Source organism: Echeneis naucrates, chromosome 17, assembly GCF_900963305.1.
Source record: "Echeneis naucrates chromosome 17, fEcheNa1.1, whole genome shotgun sequence".
Lineage (NCBI taxonomy): Eukaryota > Metazoa > Chordata > Actinopteri > Carangiformes > Echeneidae > Echeneis > Echeneis naucrates.
Genome location: NC_042527.1, coordinates 1899319 through 1924810, shown reverse-complemented (window position 1 = coordinate 1924810; position 25492 = coordinate 1899319). Strand labels below are relative to the sequence as shown.

Here is a 25492-nt window from a genome sequence, read left to right as displayed (position 1 = left end):
TGACTCCACTCTATAAACTTCCGGGTGCGGGGTTTCGAGGTTGGCGGGGTTTGTTGTGATTGGATGAGTCATTGATTCTGGATGTGGACTGTGGAAAGCATGAATGAAGTTCCTGGAAAGGGGCAGTGACACAAAACTGACAACAGTCGCTACAATATGTATCTGTTATTGATTGTTTTTCTGTGTCCACATGTCTGTATATATCAGGGTGTGTGATCAGCTGCTTAAATATCAGAGCAGTCTGTGGTTAAGTCATTGCTCACACATGCAACTGTGACCAGTAGCTGCGGGGTTGCTAGGATGACTGCCTGAGAGCAGATGCAGAGAGGCCAAAATGAGCCCCAAACTAGGGCGACTTATAACAAAACAGTAAGTTCTATCAGAAAACTGACTAGACTGTGACTACTACAACAAGTTCCTGAAACAGTGTATGGTATTTCAAGAGCCTAAAATGGCGTATAGGAGAGTGATGTAAAAAAATTAACCGTTCTGCTGTTCTCCTGAGAAATGATATTGAGGCAAATGGGAGATATGGATTGTGGACATGTCCATCAGAGGCTGATAGACCATATTTTGTGTGTGTGTGTGGGTGTGAGTATATGCGTGTATATGTATCTATCTTTTAGTGCATGTCTATGTCATAGTGTGTGTGGCCATGTCAGTTGATCAGCTGCTCTAAGGGAAAATATATAGCAAATGAAAAGACAAATGAAAAGTTGAAATTTTGACAGAAGAGGAATAATATAAAGAAGAGAAAGAAACACACAGGATAACATTAGTGACTCTGTACAGGTCCCCGAGGCACTAACTAGAAAATCTCCTCAGGAAGGATGGTGGGGGGTGTCTGTGTATGTTTGTGATGAGAATTCCAGCTCTTTTTAAAGACCCAACTCTTTCAGCTTGGCTCACACAAAAGAGTGGGTCTTTCGGCTCCCAAGTGGCTCCTTGTTACTTAAATTTATTCTTCACAAAAATAATGTAAATTTTGTTTAAAATGAATTACTAATGGAAATAATGTGCATTATATCAAATGTTTATTCATATAGAGTTATTTAACAAACTAAATTTGGAGCAGAACAGCACGGTGGCGTAGTGGTTAGCCCTGGTACTCCACAATAAGAAGGTTGCAGGCTCAGTTCCGGGGCCCTTTCTGTGTGGAGTTTGCATATTGTCTCCGTGCCTGCATGGGTCTCCTGAGTATCCCGCTTTCCTTCTACCCATCCAAAAACATGCATGTTTAAGTTAATTGATGACTAAATTTCCTCTAGGTCTGACTGGGAGTGGTTGTTCATCTTTGTCTGTCACTGGATGTTGGCCCTATGATAGATTGGTGACCAGAACCCTCCCTTGCCCAGAGTGAGGCAGGATTGGCCCCAGCAGCCCCTCCAACCTGGAAAGAGAAACCGTAGAAGATGAATGAATGAACTTGGAGCATAATGTTACAAATAAATTATAGTACAAAACCCCAAAGATTCCAACTCAATTAGAAAATGTCTGATTGAATTCATACCCTTCCAAAAACTTATTTACATTGAAACAGACAGGTATAAAGAATCATATAAACAGAATATAAATTAAAATATGCAAAAGGAGAAACACAGCATCCAGTTAACAGTTTTAGCTGGTCTTTAGTGACTATTGGCATCAAGTGTCTCAGATTTTAGGGGATTTAATCCTGTTTCTTCTGTTACTATTTGCCCTATCTTCTAGAAGGTTCTCTCTGATAGATGGATGTTGCTACAATCTCCATGCCATCACATGTGTAAGATGTGGGCAGGCTGAACCCTTGGTCTCTCACCAGTACAGTGCACTTCACTGCATGGCTTTAACAGAATCGCAGTGGGAAGAAAAAAAAAAAAAAAAAAAAAACAATTTCCTCTTTTTCACATCAATTAATTACTTCCATTTAGGGATTAGGGTCGTCAGGCTGGGACTTAGATGCAAAGGCTTTGTAAGACACAGACTTTATTCTTGGCAACAATGATCTGAGAACCGAGTGAAAAAAAAAAAAAAAAAAAAGAAAACAGGGCTATGAAACATTAACTTAAAAAAAAGTCACAAAAATTCTAAATTGCGAGGGAGGGGGAAAAAAAAAAAAAAAAAAAAAGAAAAACACTCCCGAAAGACGTATAAACGCTACACTAGAGGAAAAAAGGGGGAAAACAAAACACACTCCATAGGGAGGAAAAACCTGACTAATAAAACAAGAGAAACTCACTCACGGTACTAAGCGGAGGATCAAGGAAATTACATGAAAATGTTACTAGAAATCAAAATCACTTAACAAGGAAAACACAAAAGCTATGAACATTAATCTATCCAAAAGAATCTACAAACAAAAAGTCACTCATGCAGAGGAAACACAAAAGGCTACGGGAAAAAGGGCTAACTCAGGTATAGAAATTACAAACAAAAATGTACTCAAAGACCAAAAGCTTACACAAAGAAACGAGGACTGTAGCATGGCCATAATGGTGGTGTGGGACATGAATCAATGACACACTGACAGAAGACCAGGGCAAGTCAGACTATTTAAGAAGTGGGGGAAATGGGGAACAGGTGGAAACAATGGTAATCAGGGAGACGCACAGGCTACACAGGAAGGGCAAGTGTTCTGAAATGAGAGGAGAGTTAAAAATGTCAAAATAAAACAGGAAATGACAAGACAAAATAAAATCAAGACGAGACAACCTCACCACGGTATGACAGTCGTTTGCCAAAGACACGTCCCTAATTACTCTAAATGCTCCAAAGCCTTCATCAATTAACAGAGGGCTGATCTACATGCACTGCTCTTATTCTTTTGACATGCTCTTCAGACTCCTCCCCCTACCCACTTGATGAGGGGATTAAACTCTTCACTGGCACTGAGATACATCCAATGGTCACATAAATGAATGAAGATCTTCACACCTAGCAATTGAAGTTTCGGTTGAGTAGGTTGAGGTGGGGGCAGGATGACAGCATAGTGTTTAGAGGTGTCGGCCCACAATAAGAAGGTTGTGGGTTCAGTTCCCGGCCTGGGGCCTTTCTGTGTGGAGTTTGCATGTTCTCTCTGTATCTCTCTGGTTCCCTCCGACTGTCCAAAGACTAGGTTAACTGTTGATTGATGTCCGGGGTACATAACACACACACACACACACACACAATAGAGAGAGGATTCCCTGATTTCCATATTTAAATCAAGATGTCTCTATTGGGTTTATTCTGGACCATGCAGACAAATACATGAAAAAACTTAAAAGATCTGCTCTACAGTCTTTTCTCTGACAGACAAAGAAAGAACAATTCACAATCTTTTGAACTGCATAGTGATATACAAATACATGACAGTCATTTCTTGACTGAATCTGCCACAAAAAAATAACACAAATCAAGAGTTCGCTGTGGAATTAAATTAAGGATCCAAATAAGTGAATTAAGTGAAGATGTAAAATTTTGTGTATGTATTTCCACAGATTTCCAACAGGTCATTCAGCCTTAAATGACTGACATTTTTTGTACATGTAGGCTATTTTAAACGAAAGGTTGAAGTTAGTGTCCTGCTTTGTTACTTCCTCCATGACCCGAGCCGTTTACATGGAGCCCGTGAAGGCATCAGTCGTTGTTCTCCGCCCTGACAGAGTGCGAGCAGAATAACTCGAAGCAGAACTCGAAGCAGACCAGACCCGAGCAAAGAGACTGCTCAAACATGAGAGACAACAGTTTTCCCCGAATTTGCGTCATTATTTTGTCTGCCGTGATTTTCATCGCCGTTTTAATTGTTAACGCTTTGGCCGGAGCGGGGAAAGGTAAGACAACCTCATGTTTTTGAGAACGATAATTTGTTCTGTATGAAATCATTCGGACAATGTTTCTGTATCATTTTAATCGACATGCGAAATATGGTGAGAGTTTCCTAAGCGTCTTTCCAGTGGAAATAAACAGTGTTGGTACTGGGAAGGAGAGTCAGTTAATGTCGTCCGACTGGCAGCTCTTTCTCTTTAGGCCACTGCTCCTCTAAACTATTTGTGAGTTACGATGTTTCGCCAATAGTTATGTAGTTAGTTAATGCTTATATATATTGGAGTAAAAATGTGGTTTTGATTCCAGACGATGCAATCACTTCCGCTGTTGTTTTGATCTGTTGAACTCAAACGCCCAATTTACACATAATATTTTTGTCCTCCTATATCACTAACTGTTAGATGATCGTTGAATTTCTGGTGGGTTTCAACCAACCATCTAATGCTATCCAAAATGGAGTCGCTTGGAAAGAAGCTATACATTTAAAACGACACTTTATACATCAGCAGCCTGTTATTAGAAATTACTGTTCAAATTTGTATTTTAACTGCTTTCAAGCAAAGGTATCATTTGAACAAAGAAAGCCCCTGCTAACCCTTATCCAGCCTATTACTGCCGTTTGAGAGGGGAAAAGTCATGTTGGCTTCATCCATGGATAAGGTGTGGCACCAAAATTCAGTCCAGCTAAGGACTGGTTTGGACATATTCTTCCCTCACTGTGTTTCTAGTATGCTTTTTTGGTGAATTTTCGAAGTTGGGACATTGATGTTACCTGTTAAAGGAAATCATGACAGCACTACAGCAATGCATTAGCAGCTCAAACCCACCAGAAAACACCAGAAGCGGTGGTGTCTAACATGAATGCCAGACGAATGCGGTAATTTTGTGAACAACACGTAATCTGCCAGTACTCAGTTTTTTTTCTCTGTGCTTCTTTTTCATCATTATTACTTTGAGATGTAATGCAAGCATTTTCATGATGCTGTCTAGCCTTTCATCAGCCATTCACAATGGTTCTTTGTGAGCTTGTCCATCATAATTGCCATAAGCCACAGCAGTGGAGCTGTTCTCTCAGATGAGGAGTTTTCACATTTCCTTTTAATAGCTGCTCTCAGCACACTTAAGGTGTTTAGTTGAAAGCTGTTAGCTAGATACTTTTAGATGATGGGGAAAAGCTAAGAGCTCACCTGAGACCTTCACAAGCTGATTGTTGCTCAACATATCAATGGAAATAGTTACAGGCATGTTTCAAAACTTTTAAATCTTCCAGTAACCACTATCGGGCTTTTATCCAGAAGTAGAAGGAACATCTCCACTAGAACCAGCTCCACACAAGAGCCCCTCAAAAGATTTCTAACTGCATTTCACACCATTGACCATAAATTGTATTATATTCTGTTACATTATTCTATTACACAGGCTGAAACATTAAATGGGGATCAAAGGAACTGCACCAAGTTGGTTTAAATCATATTTGTCCAAAAAAGATATCACTTTGTTCCAGTCAGCAATGACTCTTCACCACAAACTTTATTTAATCATGGAGTTCCACTGGGTTCTGTCCAGGGAACAATCCTTTTCATCCTATATATGCTTGCCTGAGGCGATCATCCAGGTGCATTAAATCAATCTTCATTGGTTTGCAGATGATACTCACTCATACTTGTCAGTGAAGCCGAATGAAACGAATCAGCTAGTCAGACGTCAGGCAGGTCTTACTTTACTTCAGAAGTCATTGTACTTGGTTCTAAGCACCTTAGAGAAGCAACATCTGATCATCTAACCACTCGGGATGGCATTACTTTGGCCTCCAGTTCCACTGGAATGACATGTCCTTTGTCCCTAATATAAAACAAGTCTCTAGGACAGCCTATGGGGGGACAGCACCCCCCCCCCCGCTCCCTCTCCTTCTCTCCGTCTCTGTATGGCTGTGTCTGTCTTGCTCCCATGCATGTACATTCCAACATTGCATATCTCTAATTTAGTTTCTTCCCGCAGTATGTGCTGAATCATCTGTGCTGTTCCTGCACAGTACCTGCTGCTGCAAGAGTTACCTTTAGTTATCATTATAAACTACAACTCACTTCTGAGTGTAACCTCGTCTTCTCCCCTACTACTAATATTTACTAGTGCACATTTAGAACTACCAGGTTGCAATCACTGTATGTTTGCGGTCAAGGCAGATGGCTGCCCTCTCTGACCCTGGTTCTGCCTGAGGTTTCTGCCTCTTAAAGGAGGGTTTTCCTTGCCACTGTTGCCAAGTGCTTGCTTTTGGAGGCATATGTTGGGTCTCTTTGACAACTCCATAAAGAGTTTGGTCTAGACTTGCTCGATGTATAAAGTTTCTTGATGTAACTTTGTTATGAATTGGCTCTATATAAAAACATTTGATTTTGATTTAGCCAGGGATTCAGAAGGACAGTCAGAAGTAGCCAAAGGGCCACTTGGAGAGAGCGCCACAGAAAATATAAACCAGCTAATAGTTAAGTTTTCCTTACTCTAGTCCCATGTTGCAGGATGTGCTGAAATATGGCAGTACCTCCATGCATAGACTTTGACCTAATTTCCACCTTACATCTCTATGAGGAGCTGTTATTCTGTACCAGGCTTTATTAGACAACATTAGTGTTTTCATATGTCTTTGGCTGTTTTTCAGGACCTTTCCACTTTTCTACCGGCAATGTGTCAGCCCACTATGAGACAGACATCACTCCAGCCGGCTGGACTTTTTCTATCTGGGGTGTTATCTACACCTGGCTCACCCTGATGGTCATATATATCACCACATATGCATTCAGAGGGTAAGCTCAGCTCAAATATTTACTCATGTAGATTAAAGCTGTCTTAAAGAAGTCAGAGAAACATGCTCCGATGATGAGAAGATGAAACAGACACCTCTTTTCTGTTAATAGATCCTGGGCCCAGTGCTTACTGCCCTATGGTTTCTACTTTTGCTGGCTGACCAGTATGGGGATGAACATGGCATGGCTGGTGCTGTGGGACAGAGAGTATGTCTGCTCTTTTTTTCTAATCAGTTTAGGTTATTTACACAGAATACAAGGAATCAAAAAATGACTGAAATGAAATGAGCTTGAGTGTTAGGCAATTTAGGGTGATAGCAGAGTGCTGAGGACAGCACAAGGAAGAAATGGACTGGAAAAGCCTCTGACCAATCACAAGAAAACATAAAAATGTTTATCTTTAAAACTAGACATAGGTGCATAAGGTAATTATAACACCACAGGAAAAAATTAATATGTTGTTCTAGTGTGGGGGTAATAATACACAATACTGCTTGCTCTCTTACTGAATAATGAAATGTTCTTTCAAGAAAAATATTGGCTTTAATAAGTAATAACTAAGAGGGTATTAGTTACATTGGAGATGTTGTTGTTGAGATTTTGATGTTGTAGTTGTTATCCCCACCCAAGTATCACAGAAGTACAGTGAAGGTAGTTCATAATTTCAAAATGGGAAGAAAGCATACTTAGTCAAACAGTCCTGAAGGTTAGATTGTGTAACATAATCATAAATGGAAATATGAAGTATGAAGAGTTTTGTGGTACACAGAGTAGATAAAGCATTTGTTTATTTGACAATCAAGATATGACTATTACTATTTTATTGATATATAAATAAAATAAAACCTATTTTTGTATATGTTGCTGGGAAACGTGGTCACGAATGGGTAAACCTCAGTCTAGGTCAGAATCCAGGCCTATCACCTATAAATTGAATATGAAAGGCATCATACAGAGGGAAAAATCCATCATGCAACAATTTTTATCAGTAAATGTTTTTCTATGTAGTGCTATTGACAATAATATTCCCCAGATGTTGCTATCAATACATGCAATCCACACACGCAAAGAAATCAAACCATAGACATCCATAAATACAGATGTTTTGGCTATTTATAGACCCATAACGAACCTTCTGTTCATTTTTATCATCAAAAAAAAAATCATCAATCATCATCAATCAAATCATCAAAAAAAAAAACAACAAACTGTTGCAAAGCAGTTATACACAGCACAGAAACAGTGTTGGTTAAAGTATCCGATGATATTCTAATGGCTTCAGACAATGGATCAGACTCCATACTTCTCCTCTTAGATCCCAGTGCTGCATTCAACACCATAGATCATAACATTTTACTACAGAGACTGGAACATGAAATTGGGATTCAAGGAATTGCATTAGATGGTTCAAATCCTATTTATCAGATAGACATCAGTTTGTCCATGTTAACAACAGCTCCTCCTCACGCACTATATATTGCCAGTTATGGAGTCCCACAGGGCTCAGTACTTGGACCAATCCTCTTTGCGCTTTATCTGCTTCCTTTAAGCAACATTATCAGGAAACACAGCATCAATTTTCACTGTTATGCAGACAGTACTCAGCTGTATTTATCAATGAAGCCAAATGAAGTTAGTCGGATAGCTAGACTGCAGACATGTCTTGAAGGCAGAAAAAACTGCATGACTTTTTACTTCTAAATTCAAACAAAACTGAAGTTATTGTACTTGGCCCTAAGCACCCCAGAAAAACCCTACCTGATCATCTAATCAGTCTGTATGGCATAACTTTGGCTTCCAGCTCCACTGTAATAAATGTTGTGAGGTCCGAAGAAAGGGGTTCCAATCTCCCACAACCCTCAAACTTCAAAGAGACTTGCCTCCAACAGAGATTTCTCAGATCTCTCTTAAGTGCCAACCCTGACCCCTATCTAGACCTGGCATCTAAAGACCCTGCTTTCCCAAAACAATAGATTGCAGTCAGTGCCACAAATCAGCATAAGCCTGCCTGACCCCACAGAGAGGTACCCCCTCTCCGAGCCTCCACTCAGGTTAACCTGATAACATTATCAGGCAACGGACGTAAATTGCCTCTCTGGAATGCATCCATACCCACAAGGACACAAGGGTTGATATTATGAGAAATAGGATATTCTGATCCAATAAGAGACTGCAAAAACACTAAACTGATTTCCCTGCAAAAAGAGGACTTCATAACAGTTTTAACTGTTCTTCTATAAGCTAATTTGGCAAATGTAGAATTTACACTGGACAATGAACTGTTCCAATCATGCAGTCACAGCACCACCTGATGGCGAATCACCGGAACCAATGGCATGTTGCCACAACACCGTAACCTACGTACTTGGATTCCAATCATAACTAGCTGAGAAAGAGAAAGGAAAGACACTTCATACATTGTCCATAGTCATACATTTCTGATTTTCCAAAGCCATTCAAGATGTGCATGAAAATGATAATTTCTTAGTTTATTTGGTTGTGTGCTCTGTGATGTCGCTTTTAACTAATAACTATTTCATTGTATTTTAGAGGATAAGATATGTCCACCGAAGTAACCACAACAAGCAGAAAAAACTGTACTTATCAAAACAGTACATTTATCTTTGTTTTCTATATAACTTCAAACCTGGGCGAATGAAAGGTGTAGCTTCAAATCCAAACACCACCCTTGCTATGCCCTGAAGCTAAAGGGAGAAATTCGATTGGACCAAATTCGTGCTGACAACCAGACCACACCCGTGGGGTTAGGGTTAGGGTTTGGGTTTATGAAGTCTTGGTAGAATTCTGTGGAAGTTCTGTAGAGGAGAGCTTCCCCAGGAGACCTGATGAAGCAATAACAACCACAACACAAAAAGAAACTCAGAAGTCAGCCGCTAAGCTGCAAGAGCTAAGTTCCAACTTGAAGCCAGTCTGCTGGAGACCGGAAAAAGTTTGGCTGCACAGCATTCAGCCTCCAGCGTCTCGAGTTGCCATGGTAACGAGGGAGAAGAATAATTCGGATAATAACTTAATAACCAAGCCAATCACACGAAAGACAACACTGCTGCTGAAGAGGGACGAACCAGACCGACAGCCATTTCAGCCGAGGACCAGTCTAGCTTGGGAGGCCACGACGAAGGACCTCGACGCGGCCGCTTTCGTAGGACATCTGCTCTTTTTGTGGCCAGTTGAGTCATCTACCAAGTAAGGTGGCATTTATCTGCTTCCCCAGCGGGTTGTTCTGAGTGGTGCGAGGCATGGCTATTAGACAACAGTGAATCAAAATTTTGTTTTAGAGCTCTCCTTCCTCAGACAGACTCCCCCCTGTATTTTGATAAACAATCTGCCATTAATTTGCACAAATCCTCAAGAATCACCAGCCGCTTGATTATCATTGTTATATCATGCCATTTCATTTACATATCCAAGCTCACCTGTTTCACCTAGTTTATGCTTTGACTTGCACCTGTATATAATGACCATGTTTTTATTTACCCCTTTTTAATGAATAAAAACCCCCATAAATTAAGCCATTGTTACACTCCTTCAGTAATTGTTCTTAAGTCAAGCCATAGTAAAGAACATCCCTTCCAGATTGAGACTGGATAAGAGGCAATACTATACACAATCCTAAACACAACATAAATCTCTGATTAACTTTTGAGTAGGACATGTCCTTAAAACAAGTCAGTAGCGCAGCTTTATTCCACCTGAGAAACATTCGGTAAATAAGAAACATCCACTCTCGGGATGATGCAGAAAAACTAGTCCATGCATTTGTAACTTCTAGGCTGGGCTACTGTAACTCATTACTCTCTAGATGTCCAAACAAATTTCTGAAAGGCCTTAAGTTGATTCAGAATGCTGCTGCACAAATATTAATATAAAATATTAAAAGGATTGCATTTCTCCTGTTTTTAGCTTCTCTTCATTGGCTGCTGGTAAAATTAAGAATTTAAAATCCTACTTCTAACATATAAAGCTCTTAATGGCCAAGCTCCATCATATTTCATAGTTCGTTACTGTCCCAGTAGGCCACTCCGCTCTCTCGATGGAGGTTTACTTGTGATTCCTTGAGTCTCCAAGAGTAAATCAGGAGGCAGCTCTCATGGGGTGATCTGTTGGGTGTCTTTTAAATCAGTAGCTCTCAAAGTGGGGTCCGCATGGGGACTTCTAAAAAATACATGGATTATGAGTCCAAATTAACATTATTAGAAGGCTAAGGATGAGTTGTTGCAGTTGTTGTTGATGCAGGCCTGTAATTCATGTAGCCTATAAATAAAACTTTAGTCTATCTGAATTTGCGGTGTTTAAAAGCCCACCGTTAGCGTCATGGTCTGTAGGCAATGAACATACCGTGGTTACGTCAGTTGCATAGCTAAGGAAGTAAAAACAAAAAAAATATAAAAATCATATCCTAAACTGACACATTGGCGGTGGACAGTTCATTCATGTTATTTGCCATTTTAAACATGTGCGAATGTAACTGATTAAATATCCTGATATGGGAGGATGAAATTCTGTTCTCTTATCTTTTTTTGAAACATCTAAAACATGTGTCAAACTGAAGACATGCCGCCACGTTATTTGACCTGGTCTGCAAGAGCTTAGATGGCATGTCTTGACTGCTTGACTGCTGCTTTTGGTTGATCTCATTGGAAAAAATGCTAAACAGCCCTGGCCCAATTTAATCTCTCTGCATATATGTATATATATGTATGTATATTGTATTAGTCGAGTCCCCAAAACTCTTCTTCTTCTGAATGGTTGCTGTGCGTAAATATTGCGCGAAAGTTGCAGGAGGTTCACCAAGCTCACTGCTCACTAACCCCCAAACAAAGCATCATCCTCTCATCCATCCAGTGGAAAACCAACAAAGTGAATCTTTATCATTCAGATCTGCGTGTCACTGCCAAGCAATAGCTGGTAGTCTATGCACTTTTGCACATGCATTCTTCAACATCCGCTGCTGTCAGTTTGGTCTGTAAATAGCCTACTTATTTTTAATGAGCTGCTGACACCACTAGAGTGCATGTATAGTTCTTACTCACATCAATAGCTTTATAGTTTTAGTCTTTCAAAAAGTTATTATTCACAGTGTGAACAGCCTTTTACATCATATCCAGTGTATGACACACCCCATTTTCAAGTAAAAAAGGTGCGTCTTATAGGCAACACGTTTCCATAAAAAAAAAACATGTACAGTACACAAAAGCAGAGACCATTATTCAACAACATGTTAATGAGCAGTTACATTTATACAGTCTTTCAATTGTTACTGGCCCTTTGAGGACAACGTGGGCAGGTGGTCCTGAATTTTTTTTTTTTTTTTTTACAAAGTGGTCCTTGCTCTAAAAAAGTTTGAGAAACCCTACTTATAGTAGACCTGCTCTTTATTTAAAGTGCCTTGATGTAACTTTGTCATGATTTGACACTATATAAATAAATCTGATTTGATTTGATAAATTCTGTATAACAATGTGAAATGACATGGGGAAAAACATTGAACACATGAAGAAAGGGAGGTGTTAAAATGCATGGAAAAGACACCATCTGAAATCGATTAACCCATTTTGACTTATCCTGGAAAAAAGGCAATATAAAGCCTGTATAAAACTCCTAATCTTGAGCATATTCTGAAAAATGAAGACGAATTGACCTTGCCTACTAAAACCTTATTTTTTCAGGCTTGAGGGCAGATAGAAACATGAAATAAAAAGCATTTGAGAGTGTGGCTTTTATTGGTGCTTACTTGTTTGGCAATAATATTCAATTTAGATTTTAAGAAATTCAATAAACTAAAATAACTCTTAAATCAATTTAGAATAAATGTTCAATAATAACTAATATGCACATTTCTTACAACATGTATAGTGACTGTGGAACAGAGAGAACAGTGAATGGGAGATCTGTAGACATTGCAAAATGACTGACAAGTATAAGACGGAGGAGAGAGTGTGTGTGATTCAGATAACTATAAGAACAAAGAAGTCTCAGTCTCAAGTTCATGGTGTGTAATGTGTATGTTTGATGTTTGAGAGGAAGAACAGATGATTCAGATAACTTGATAACTTGTGTGTGCGTGTGTGTGTGGGGGGGGGGGGGCGTGTGACATCTAGTGTCTCCTGCAGTGTTCGGCGAAACACTTGCAGCACACAGGCACTTCGCACTGCCAGCATCCATACTCCATTGCAGAAAGACAGCCAGGCTTCTCTGCACACAGAATGCAGTTCTTCCTCTTGGGAGAAAAGACCTTCTCATGGTCATGTATGCCTGAGGATGGTTGGGGGATGCGCTGAGGAGCACTCCTTGCTCTCACATCAATGACCTGTTTACCAGCCAGGTTCTCCACAAAATCCTTCAGGCCATTCTTTGCTGCTCCAGCACTCCTTGCCACGATCAAGGCGTTGTTGCAGCTGACAGAGAGGAAGAAAAAGAAGAGCCAGGGCCACAATTGCTTGGACCTGTGTTTGACAATGTAGTAGGTCCACCCCCTACATATACCTCTGATAGTCAGCCAGGAAAATAGGCACAGGAACCTGGGTCTGGATGTCCCCTCCCCTCTACGCCCGAGTACGTTTTATCCAGATTGGACCCTTCTCTCCCTTGTTCTTTGCTTGGTTCTCTTTTGTGGCCCCAGTGTAGACCTGGAAGTTTGCATAGTATCCAGTTGAGTTCTCTGCCATCATCCATTCTTTGATCCCCCACCTGGTGGGTTTCACAGGTAGATACTGGTGGAAGGCCAGCCCCCCTTTGAACTTGATCATGCTTTCGTCTACTGTCGCATTGTCATCCACCTCATAGATCTCATAGAACCAGCGTGCCAAGAGGTCCAGGTATCACCTGACCTTCCACAGCTTGTCAAAGTGGTCCACTTCATCTGTCTTGTTGTTCTCCAGGTGGAGGTATCTGGAAATGCACAGAGCAATTATTATTCCACAATTAAGCAATTATAGCTTGTTTTTTGTTGTTTGCCCATCAGTCATGTGTTATCATTGTATATCTATTTCTATATTTATTTATTTATTTTTGTGCTAATTGAGAGCACTGTAACTTTAGGATGAAGCTGTGCACACCTGTGTAAAAGTAACCTAGTAGTAGTAGTAACGTTAGCTAAATATAAATAAATTAAGTTATTATTAGGCCTACCGCCAGCACCCAGACATGTAGTTGGGTATCTTGGTCTGGAATAGTGGCTTCTTCTGCCTCCGGTGGTCTCTGTGCATGGGTACCTGCAAAATCCCCATGGAGAGGCAAAGCCCAATAAAGGTCTTCTTCTGGAGAAGATGTAATTTAGGGTTGCTCCGTTGCTCCTTAAAGGAATATACACTAGGGATGCAACAATATTCTATATTTTATTGAACCGTTCAATGCACCCTGTTCGGTTCAACACACAAAGGCAAACAACTGTATTTTGGTACGTTTCATCCCGTCACAAAACTTTATCAAAACTTGGTACAGCACATGCTGTGTGATTCGATGCAATCAGAGCAGACCCAGTAGAACGCAACACTGCCCCTGCTTCTCTGGCCAATTTCAGGCTCCTCACTCATGAACAAGACCCCGAGATACTTAAACTCCTTCACTTGGGTTAAGGACTCATTTCCTGCCCATAGTACGCATGCTACCGGTTAGGGTTAGGGTTAGGGTTAGTTCCTGCTAAGAACCATGGCCTCCAATTTAGAGGTGCTGATCCTCATCCCAGCTGCTTCACACTCAGCTGCGAACTTCTCCAGTGAGCACTGGAGGTCACAGACCGATGGTCGACAGACGACTACGCCTTGATATCCTGTCCATGAAAATCACCAACAGGATTGGTGACAAAGCGCAGCCCTGGCGGAGGCCAACCCCCACCTGAAACAAGTCCGACTTATTGCCGAGAACCCGGACACAGCTCTCGTTTTGGGAATACAGAGATTGGATGGCCCTCAGCAGAGACCCCCTCACCCGGAGAACCATCACCTTATCATGTTGGGGAGGTTTGTGTGCCCCTGAAAACCTGGGGGCTGTGTTGTCTGGGGTGCCCCTGGTAGGGTCTCCCAGGCAAATTGGTCCCAGTTGAGGGGTCAAACAAAGAGTGGTTAAAAAGATCCCATGGAACAACGAGGGGAGAAACTAGTGACCCTGCCCGGAGGAAGGCCAGGCTCCCCTTCTGGAGCCAGGCCTGGAAGGAGGGCCCGTCAGTGAGCGCTTGGTGGTCGGGCACGCCACGGAGCCCAGCTGAGCATAGCCTGAAAAAGCAACGTGGCACTTTCTTCACCCTGTGGGCCAACCACCTGCGGGTATAACCGATGGAGTCAGGTGCACTGCCTGTTGGGTGGCAGTGAAGGCGGATGGCCTCGACGACCCAGACTCACAAGCCCCCAGCTGGCGCCAGTATGTTTTCCCTGGCGGACAAGAGGGTCGCCTCCCTACTCCTCTGGGTTGTGGGGGGGGGGGGGGAACCTGACTGTTGTTTGTGTGTATGCACCAAACAGCAGTTTGGAGTATTCAGCCTTCTTGAAGACCGTAAATCGGGTCCTGTATGAGACTCTGGTAGGGGACTCCATTGTCCTATTGGGGGACTTCAGGTGTCTCCATCATTGCCCACGTGCGCGTTGGAGGGGCATGATTGGGAGGGACGGCCTTCCTGATCTGAATCCAAACGGTGGGTTGTGGTTGGACTTTTTTGCTAGCCATGGACTGTCCATAATGAACACCATGTTCACACATAAGGATGCTCATAAGTGTACTTGGTACCAGAGCACCCGAGGCCGAAGGTCAATGATCGATTGTGTGATCGTGTCATCTGATCTGAGGCCGCATGTGTTGGACACTTGGGTGAAGAGAGGCGTGGAGCTGTCAACTGATCCCCACCTGGTGGTGAGTTGGGTTAGGTGGCGGGGGAAGACTCAGGACAGACCTGGCAAGCCCAAACGTGTAGTGTGGGTGAACTGGGAATGTCTCGAGGAAGCCTTCGTTGAAAACCTTCAACTCCCACCTCCGGCGGAGCTTTTCTAGCAACCCTGTGGAGGTTGGGGTGGGGTGGACATTGAACCTGATTGGTCGATGTTCACAACTTCTATTGCCGAAGTGGGGAGCTGTGGCCTCAAGGTTTTAGGTGCGTCAATGGGCGGTAACCCTCAGACACCGTGGTGGACACTGGTGGTCCGGGAAGCCGTCCGACTGAAGAAGGAGGCCTTCTGGGATATGTTAGCCCGGGGCATTCCTGAGGCGGTTACAAGGTACCGACAGGCCTGAAGGGCTGCAGCGTCAGTGGTGAGGGAGGCAAAACAGTAGGTGTGGGAGGAGTTTGGAGAATGTATGGAGAAGGACTTTCGGGAGGCACCAAGGTGTTTCTGGAAAACCGTTCGGCATCTCCGGAGGGGAAAGCAGGGGAACATCAAAGCCATCTATGGCAAGGATGGGTCAGTGTTGACCTCGACTGAGAAGGTAGTCGGAAGGTGGAAAGAGCACTTTGAGGAACTCCTGAATCTAACTTGCACGTCCTCGGGGGTGGAGGCAGAGCTGCAGGATGATAGAGGATCAGTGTCAATCTCCTGGGAGGTCAGAGGTAGTTGAACAACTCCACAGTGACAAAACCCCGGGGATTGATGAGATCCGTCTAGAAATGTTGAAGGCTCTGGGTGTTGATGGTGTGTCATGGTTGACATGCCTTTTCAATATTGTGTGGAAGTCTGGAACAGTACCAAAGGAGTGGCAGACCAGGGTGGTGGTTCCCTTGTTTAAAAAGGGGGACCAGAGGATGTGTGCCAATTACCGGAGCATCACACTCCTCAATCTCCCTGGGAAAGTCTTCTCCAAGGTGCTGGAAAGGAGGGTCTGGCCAATTGTCGAACCTCAGATTGAAGAGGAGCAATGCAGATTCCGTCCTGCTCATGGAACACACATCAACACTAACTTCCTTTTCTCCACCCTAGTCTTCATGCATGGGACGATGGGTGTTTCAAACACAAAACCCAGTGAGCCAGTGTCATGACCTGGCTCAAAGGAGATGACAAAGTGGGAGAGTCACAGCGCAAAGCCAATAGAAAAATATTTTCATTTAAATAAAGCTAAATAAACTAAAGGAATGCAGGTATAAGGTGTGTAAGCCAAAGGAATCAAAGGTGTTGGCACTGGTGAGGTGGAAGAGCGCGCTCTGGCAGGCAGCAACTGGTACTTTTATCCGTCTGCAGCCCTGGGCCCAGGTGCTCCTGATCAAGTTGATGAAGTCATCTTATCACCTCGGAAAAACACACACTTGCGTCACTGTCAAGCAGAGGGAAAATCTATAGCAGCCTAGGCAGGGCCATTGCACCCAGTCAAGCCCCAGCAAAGCTGTTCCCCACCTAGGCAGTCATGGATGTGTACCCAAGGACCTAATGTCTAGTATAGTTATGTACAAAAATAAAGTATAATAATAAACCAACAAGTGGACAATGAGGATGCCTACCAGGAAAAGTAACTCCAGAGGTAACCACTGCCTATGCCCTATACCAGGAACAATTGTTCAACCAGCCAATTCTACACAAAGGGTCTATAAAACCCATATGATCCACTCAGGGACACTCAACAACACAGTTTTATTTGTGGGACCTCCTCTACAAAAATGAGTGCCTAATTAACTATTCCAGGTATAACTCGCAAACAACACCCACCCATTAGATATTGCACTCAAAACTCCAAGCTGTACTTTTAACTTTTAAGCTGTAAAGGAAAATGCTCAAAATAAAGATGAAATTGGAACTGTTGAGACAGTTGTTGTTGTTGTAGTTGCAGTTGTTCAACAAATGAAAATAAATGTGAATATGTCAGTGTCCCTTGAAAGCCTCGATTCTGCAGAGAAGACTCTGTAGTCCAAGTCATAATGAATCAGAGCAGAAAGTTCAGTCATTTTGTTGTTAAATCACCAGAAGCTAAAGGAAACCTGCTGCCTCGTGCCCCTAGATCTTATTCGATCCCTTCTCTAGACTCCTTTCCTCCAGATCCAGTTCTCTTCCTGTCTTTCCCAACATCCAAAGGCAGGACTCTTGTCCTTTGTTATTACTATCAATGCTTATTAGACTTGCACAATAAATAAAAAAAACAAAAAACATAAAGAGTGGTGGGCGTCGCTCTAGCAGCAGAGCACCCCACTCCCCTGAAATCCACATGACTTTCTATTTGACATAATTTAATGTCTGAACTTATTTATTTTTGTTTATTTATATTTAGGGATTACTTGGGGCAGCACATTGGCGTAGTGGTTAGTGCTGTTGCCCCACAATAAGAAGGTTGTGGGTTTGGTTCCTGGTCCTTTCTGTGTAGAATTTTTGTGTTGTCTGTGTGGGCTTCCTCTGGGTACTCTGGTTTCCTCCCACCGTCCAAAGACATGCATGTCTAGTTTAACTGGTGGCTCTAGATTGATTGTAGGCGTGAATGCGAGCGTGAGCAGTTGTTTGTTTTTGTGTGTTGGCCCTATGATGGACTGGTGACCTGTCCAGGGGGTGCCACTCGCCCAGAACGTTGGCTGGGATTGGCTTCAGCAGCCCCTGACCCGGAAACAGAAAAGTGGTAGAAGATGGATGAATAGATGGATTACACATGGATTACTGTTTTAGACATCTGGGGAAAGTTTAATGTCAATAGCACATTTAGAAATATGTTTACTGAGAAAAATTTGGACATTTTCAGTGCTTATTTTACTCACCACATTTTATACTTTTCCAGTGATTTAAGAACCAAAAAGTCACTTATGTGTAGTTTATCTCAGCTCCTGTCAGGCATTTCTCTGATAAACTGGTTATATCAGGTCAGTGAACCATTCGGAATAGAGGCCCTGAGCTTAATATAGGCCCAATACCTGCTTTATAGTTCAAAAAGTTAATTTCACTTTGATACAAAATTGGAGTCTTTTCTCTTAACTTTATGGGACTAGTTACGTAATCATCATTTTGGATTCTGCTGTGATGCATTAGACTATTATTATTATAAAGGTTTTTTCTTGTAATTGTTGAGAACATTTTGTGTAACTGAACCTTGAGAGAATTTTAAACACAAGATATCCATGAGTATATTTGTTAAATTATCTCCATTATATATCTGATATCTTCACTTGTAGTAAAACTGATGATAGGTTCTGCTAATAACATGCATTCATGGTCCCCCTCTGTTTGTCTTTCTCTGTCTTAGGTTGATGCTGACAGCTCTGGTTATTTTAATTCTGATTGCCATTTCCAACTACAGTGCTTTGTTCTTCTCTTGCTTTGCCACCGATTACTATGGAATGTGGTTAAAGACATACCATCGCAAAGACCTGGCTTGTCTTACAATATTGGTAGGGCGGAATTTAACCCTAGTGACATTTCTGACCAACTATACTACTACTATTTCTACTACTACTACTTCTACTTTTGTGATAACGTTAATGAAACCTAATCCCATTTAACAATTACCCATTTTACTTGAAACAAAATTTCTGCTCCTATATATGTTAATATGTTCAGGTCCAGAATGGTTTGGCCTTATACTCCACATGGACGTCCATTGCCTCTCTGATCAACTTCTCATTGGTTCTCCATATGTGGGGTGTGGACAAGAGCACAGCAGCAACTACATCTCTGTGCCTCCTCTTTGCAGAGTTAGTGGGATGGTAAGCTCTGTTGGGACAAAATTAAATGATAACCACACATAAGAAGATCAACACCCTCACCATAGCATTCAAATAAATTGATTAAAATTTTTGTTAATATTTGTTGAATGAGACCACTACTTCAGTGCTTTAAGTAAGATCACTTTGCACTGCGTGAATAGAGAATAGTGATTGTAGTAACACCTTGAATCTGAATATTTAAACATTTTTCAGAAATTTCACTTAATTCATCAGCTCCTCACACTTTGGTGCAGAATTACTGATACCAGTATCAGCTTGTCATTACTAGCACCATTTCATGGAAAAAAAGGCATTGTACAATCCATCCCAGTACATTTTATGGTTGAGCAATTACATTTTGTTTGTATGTGTGTGTTTAGGTTCATTCTGGAGAACTGGGTTCTGGACCGTTGGGTGCGCAACATCCTTACTGTCTACCCTGTGGTGATTGTGGCGCTTGTTGGAAACATTTTTAAGCATTTTAACCCAGCAGATCCCACTCCAAATTCTATGTTCATGGGTGAGTTTAACACAAGCACTAAGACCAGTCATTGTGGCGCTGTCTGTCCCTTTTGCTCATGTTTTTTTTTCCTACTTGTGTCCTGTCAGTTGTGCTCTTAGTGTTGGGGTGTGTCCTGCTGGTTTCCAGAATCTGTACAGTCATCTGGAGGAACATGTGGCAGCCTCTTTACTCCCCAGGCTCGGCCCGGCTGATGATTTCACCTCTTGATGGGAACAAATTCAGACTCTTTACCTAAACAATAGGAAATGAAACATTACAGCTCTCTCAGCCATGGTCTTTTATGTTCAGACAAGCCACTGTAGCACTCACATGGAAAACACCCAGTTTTAAAATGGAGCAATTGGAACATTTGCCCTTGTTAAGGTGTTCGTTCTGTCACTGATGTGTAATGGGAAAGAAGAAAAAATCTCTTTGTGTTCTTTCTCAAACTACAGTGATGACAATGTGACTGTCTTTTTTTTCCAGTAGGCATGTGGCACACCCATGATTAATTTCATAACAGATGAGACGGTCTTTGAATTTCTAATAAACTACTAAGACCAATATTTACTTCAATATTATCCATATGTAATATACTTTCTGCATGGACATTGTGACATAGTAGTGTTTTTGTTATATGTGATTTGTTGCTATTTTGAGGCAGTTCCAAAGTAGCATTTTTTTTTTTAAATCTGCACAATGGCATTAAACTACAGGCAGTTAATATATGTTGATGGTTATATTTTCTGAAATGTTAGCCTAGTATGATAAAACTGGGTTAAGTGCATATTAGAAAAAATAAACATAAAAGTCAGTTGTAGATTGCACGCAAAGACGGAGGGTGGGTCAGAGGAGGGGAGAGGAAGTGGTGGTGGTGGGGGGACCTGTGGCACTCAGTCCTTGAAGCGTGTTGGGCCGCCAGCTGCAGCTGCTGGTGGTATGCATTGTCCATGATGTCAAGCATCTTGGTTCTAATCCTCCTCTCCACCACACTCCCCAGTGAGTACAGGCACCTCTCCAGCACTGACCCAGCTTTCTTGATCAGTTTGTCCAGCCTTCGGGTGTCCACCCTCTGTCCCACTGCCTCCCCAGAAGAATGCAGCATAAAAGATGGTACTCGCTACCATTTAAAACATGGTAAAACATGAGCAGCATCTTGCCAAAGACATCGAAGGACCTGAGCCTCCTCATGAAAAAGCCTGCTCTGGCCCTTCCTGTAAAGCACATCAGTGTCCACAGACCAGCCAAGTTTGCTATTTAGGTGTACACCCAAGTATTTGTAGGACTGTACCACCTTGATGTCCTTGCCCCTGATATTGACAGGCTGCAGAGGTGGCTTAGACCTTCAGAAACTGACGACCATCTCCTTAGTGTTCTTGGTGTTCACAGCAGCTGCTGAAGGCTCCTGCAAGGTCGCTGTACTCCGCCGCATGTCCCTTCATCACACATACCACAATAACCATATCGTCAAAACGTGGCAGGACTCAATGTGTACAAGGTGAACAGGTACGGGGCCAGCACAGTCCCATGCAGAGCACCAGCGCTGCTCTCCGCCGACCCAGCTCCCCAGCCTGACGAACTGTGGACGTCCTGTCAGGTATTCTGTGATCCAGGGTGTGAGTGCAGGTTCCACAGGACCGGGACCACCCTGCCTGCAGGCTCAGGCTGAAGAGCCGCTGGAGATGCTCGACCAGCTGGTCCGCACGGGCCTTCAGCAGCACTGGACAAACGTCATCCGGAGCAGCTGCCTTTTGTGGTCGCAGTCTCAGCTGATATATGAAGTTTCCTCTGACATCTGTGGTTGACAGAGGACACACAGGAACACAGGTGAATCACTGTAGTGATGAGGCTGCTTTTAAACTAAATGAATGAATTCTTATTCTCTAATTCAGGTATTCTGTTTCACATCGAATGCAGGCTGCTTTTAAACTAAATGAATAAATTCTTATTCTCTAATTCAGGTATTCTGTTTCACATCGAATGCAGTCTGGTTTCCCGCTCTACACATCTCACATTGTTTAAAACACATGCAGCTTTATTGTCGTTGAAATGTCAATATACTCACATTACAGCAAATACGTAAAAATAATTACTTTATCAGAGACACTGCCATGTAATTCTGAAGGATAAAGGGTAAGAATGTGGTGTAGAAGAGAAATGTTGTTCAAGTATTGTACCAACCAGATATTTCTCCTTGCTTTCCCATACTTTTCAGGACCAATCACCAATTTGTTGTTTTGTGAATATTTTTACAAAGTCAGCTCTGGAACACACAATAAAACATGGTTTTATTTTGTTGGGAACATCCTTGTCATTTTCTCTCAGATAGATACAGAGGAGTAGAGAGAGAGATTGATTGATCCCGAACTGGGAAATTCTCATGTTACAGGAGCAAGACTTTAAGATACACTGTGAATACAAAAGATAATGCAGAATATTTACACAATACGCATAGTGTACGAAACAATGAGAAAATGTACAATATAAAAGTAAAGTGTGAAATGCTAACTGAAATTGAAGACTGTAGAGTTTAAATTTGGCTACTCATATCCTTCAAGTGATGATGTTGATTTCAGGACATACACATATCTGTCACCAGGACACAGAGGAATAAGTTGGAATGAAACACATTCTTTTGAGAACTGTTCAGCATTTTCCCTCTTTACCTCTCATCCTTTACTTCAGCTGAAGCCCATAGGGATTTCTTGTTTCTTTGTAAAATCATCAGCTGATCAGGTTTAATGTATGATATCTGCATTCTTCTCTTATCCTAAAAAGCAAATATAATGCATATATTTCAACAGGATATGATATAAAAAGGCTTTGTTTGTGATACCATGCAGTAACTCTGTGCACAGGCTGTAGTTACTGGATCCCTCCTTAGAGTTAGTCACGTCAAAATACAAGGTTTTGTTCTTTCCAGCAGAATTTCCTGTTATTTTTTTCTGCTGTTCCCACTTCCTCAAAACAGATGAAAATCTAGTTTCCAACTTAAGCCAAACCACTTCCTACTATTCATGTGGTAGATCATCAAGTAAGAATGACTTTCAACAGTAAATATAACATAGTAGAGAATGTTGATTTTCAGAAAAGTAATTTACTAAACCAACTACCCTCGTTGTATTGGACAACAAATCTATGCATCACAATGCCCAATGTCCAGTTTTCCCTCAGGCTATATAAACTATGGAAAGTAGTTTTGGTAGAAAGTACAAATAAGTCATCAGGCCTGCACTGGAGGAGTCTACAGGAGGATGACAGAGACTCAACTTCCATCAGAAAGGGCAAGTTTTCACTTTCTATCAAATTGGCACTCATTGCTCCCTGTGAACACATAACAAGGAAGGACATCAAACTGACCTGCAAACACATCTGTGTGCAAAATATGTGAACTACATAACAGCACTTCAGTATGTTAACACTTAAGTGTTTTAGCACTCTTGCACTTTAACACTTCATATTCCAAATTTTCGTGGTCGCCTTTTTCTGGTCTGTTAAGATTGACACAGTTAATCGTCTGTCTTGGCTGTTTATCGTACCTTTCATTTTTATTGTCATTGTATTGTTGACTTTTTTTTGCTATTGTATCTGTTTTATTCACTGTACATTAACGATCAATCTGTCCAGGGACCAAGGATGGAAATTAGTAGTACGAGATGAAGCCTCATGAAGCACTGAAGCTTTCCATCCGAGTAGTACACACGTGGGCTGAAGCTTCATGGTGTTTCATTTGCTCTACTTTGCCATCAAGTGGACAATAAATGTGTGAAGCTCTGACATAATTTGTGCTCAAATGGTTATGCTAATAAACAAAAGTGTGCTTGTATTACTCGTGTTTGGGGGGACATTTATTCATTTTTATTCAAGAGCAACTTTTCAACAGTGCTCTGCTTCAGGTGGTTTTTTTAGATAATTTCACCTGCTTTTGAAAATACCCTTTCACAGGGCACAGATGAAGCTGGGATGCACAGAATCTTGAAAGCAAGCCTATACAAACTGTGGTATACATTTTTACACTTTTCCCAGTATTGTAGCGGGTCCTCTGATCTCTTTATATTTGGTTCTGCCAGGTATGATTTGACCTCCACAGTTGAATCCGCGGTTTCATTTTGTGTTTTTCTCTGCTGCACTGTGGCCTCCAAACGATGCCACAGTGTCTTTCCTAAAACAGAAAAGCTGACTGTAAGTGACTACATACAATAATAATAATAATGAAAATACATACATTAAACCAATTAAAATACACTGATTACCTTGAGTCCCAGGCTGAGAAGCTTCTGATAAGGATGATGTGGAAGAGGAGGATGATGATGGGGGAACCTGGTGTTCTGCATGACAGCAGCACATTCTGCTATTAGCCTCTTCTCTGCCTCCTCAGCTTTGTTAGCGCAATAGAAGCCTTTTTTTTTATCTGGGGTCCAGCAGTGTTGCCAGTGATGTGATGCTCTTTGACTGGTATATGAAGAGCTTGTCCTTTATTTGTCCTCACACTCTCTGCTGTCAGCTCTCTGCTCTCTGGAGTTTGTGGGATTCCAAGATCCTCCTCCTGCAGTGCATGATGAAACATTGTCAACAGGGAAATAACTTTTCTCCCTTTTCTCCTCAGATAGCTCCACTGTGGCTTCATAAAATTGTAACAAAACCTTTAGACATTCTGCCATTATTTCATAATTTTTCCAAAGAAAGTGGCACAATGTCTGTGCATAAGCCAGCCAAAGCAGCCCCAACAGACTCCCTCAGGTCATAAATTTATTGCAGCATATGGTAGGTGCTGTTCCAGCAGGTATCCACTGCTTGAATAAATTTTAGGTCTGGAAGGCCCATTTGTTAATTTACCTTTACCAGCCTGTCCTACAAAATGTGACAACAAAAAGTGATTGATTCAAGCCTCACTGCAGCAGCAACTTAAACGAGTGTGTCACCAGGAATACATCAGTGAGATAAAGAAATCCCCTTTGCAGTGGTGCTGCTCTTGAAATAACCCACAATTTTCAGAGATTGTGCCTGGATATCACACAGCACAGGGTTTTGCTCAAGAGGTCAGTGGTACCTTAAAAAACGACAAAAAACGACAAAACGACAAAAAACATAACGTTAACTTGCCGTAAAAGAAAAAGCAAAAAACCATAAAAGAGTTTTCTAATCACAAAATACCTGAATCCTGCAGCAAGAAAGAAGAATAAAAACATTAGATCATAAATATAGGACGAAATGACGCAAAATATAGCACGTAATTCTTAAATGTACTGGCTTGACATTACATTAAAAACCGGAAAAAATACCAATTCAAAATCAATGTGATAAGAAATATGATATACGATAAATATCTGATGATTAAAATTCATTATTCAGTTGTTGTCAAGGTTCAGAAATTACATAAAATCGAACAGCTTATGTGCGCCGTGGCATATGACTGTCGTGATTGTTCACACGAAATGAACTTCCAATTGAAATACATTAGTTTGAAAAACGTTCTGCCGAGCACGAAAAAAAAAAAATCCGAAAAACTCGTGCTGGCAAGCACGAAGCAATTGATTAAAATTAGTGACCGTTTCACGAGACTGGGTTGTATCACCACCCCACGCTAACACCGCCTAACATGGGCTGTCTAGCAGCAGCTGCCATCACCATTTTGTCCTCATACCAATCTCTACTTAGAATACAACGAATACTGCTAGTATTCTTCATCCTCACACTCCCCAAACTCTTCCTTTCTATCGCCCACCTCATTGCCCTCTATAGTAAGTCACAGGATAAGGAGTGTCCAGCAATACACCAATATAGCACTTT

At 41.6% G+C, this 25492-nt stretch overlaps 1 protein-coding gene across 1 annotated transcript; it reads left to right on the top strand.

The window, feature by feature from the left end:
• The first annotated feature begins 3591 nt into the window (after nt 1-3591).
• On the top strand, nt 3592-23496 carry LOC115057763 (uncharacterized). The gene is made up of 7 exons (XM_029524961.1): nt 3592-3791; nt 6443-6587; nt 6699-6794; nt 18741-18885; nt 19055-19200; nt 19581-19720; nt 19810-23496. Exons 1-7 carry the CDS (start codon nt 3692-3694, stop codon nt 19956-19958), a joined length of 921 nt encoding a protein of 306 aa, XP_029380821.1. The 5' UTR covers nt 3592-3691; the 3' UTR covers nt 19959-23496.
• Nucleotides 23497-25492: the final 1996 nt, after the last annotated feature.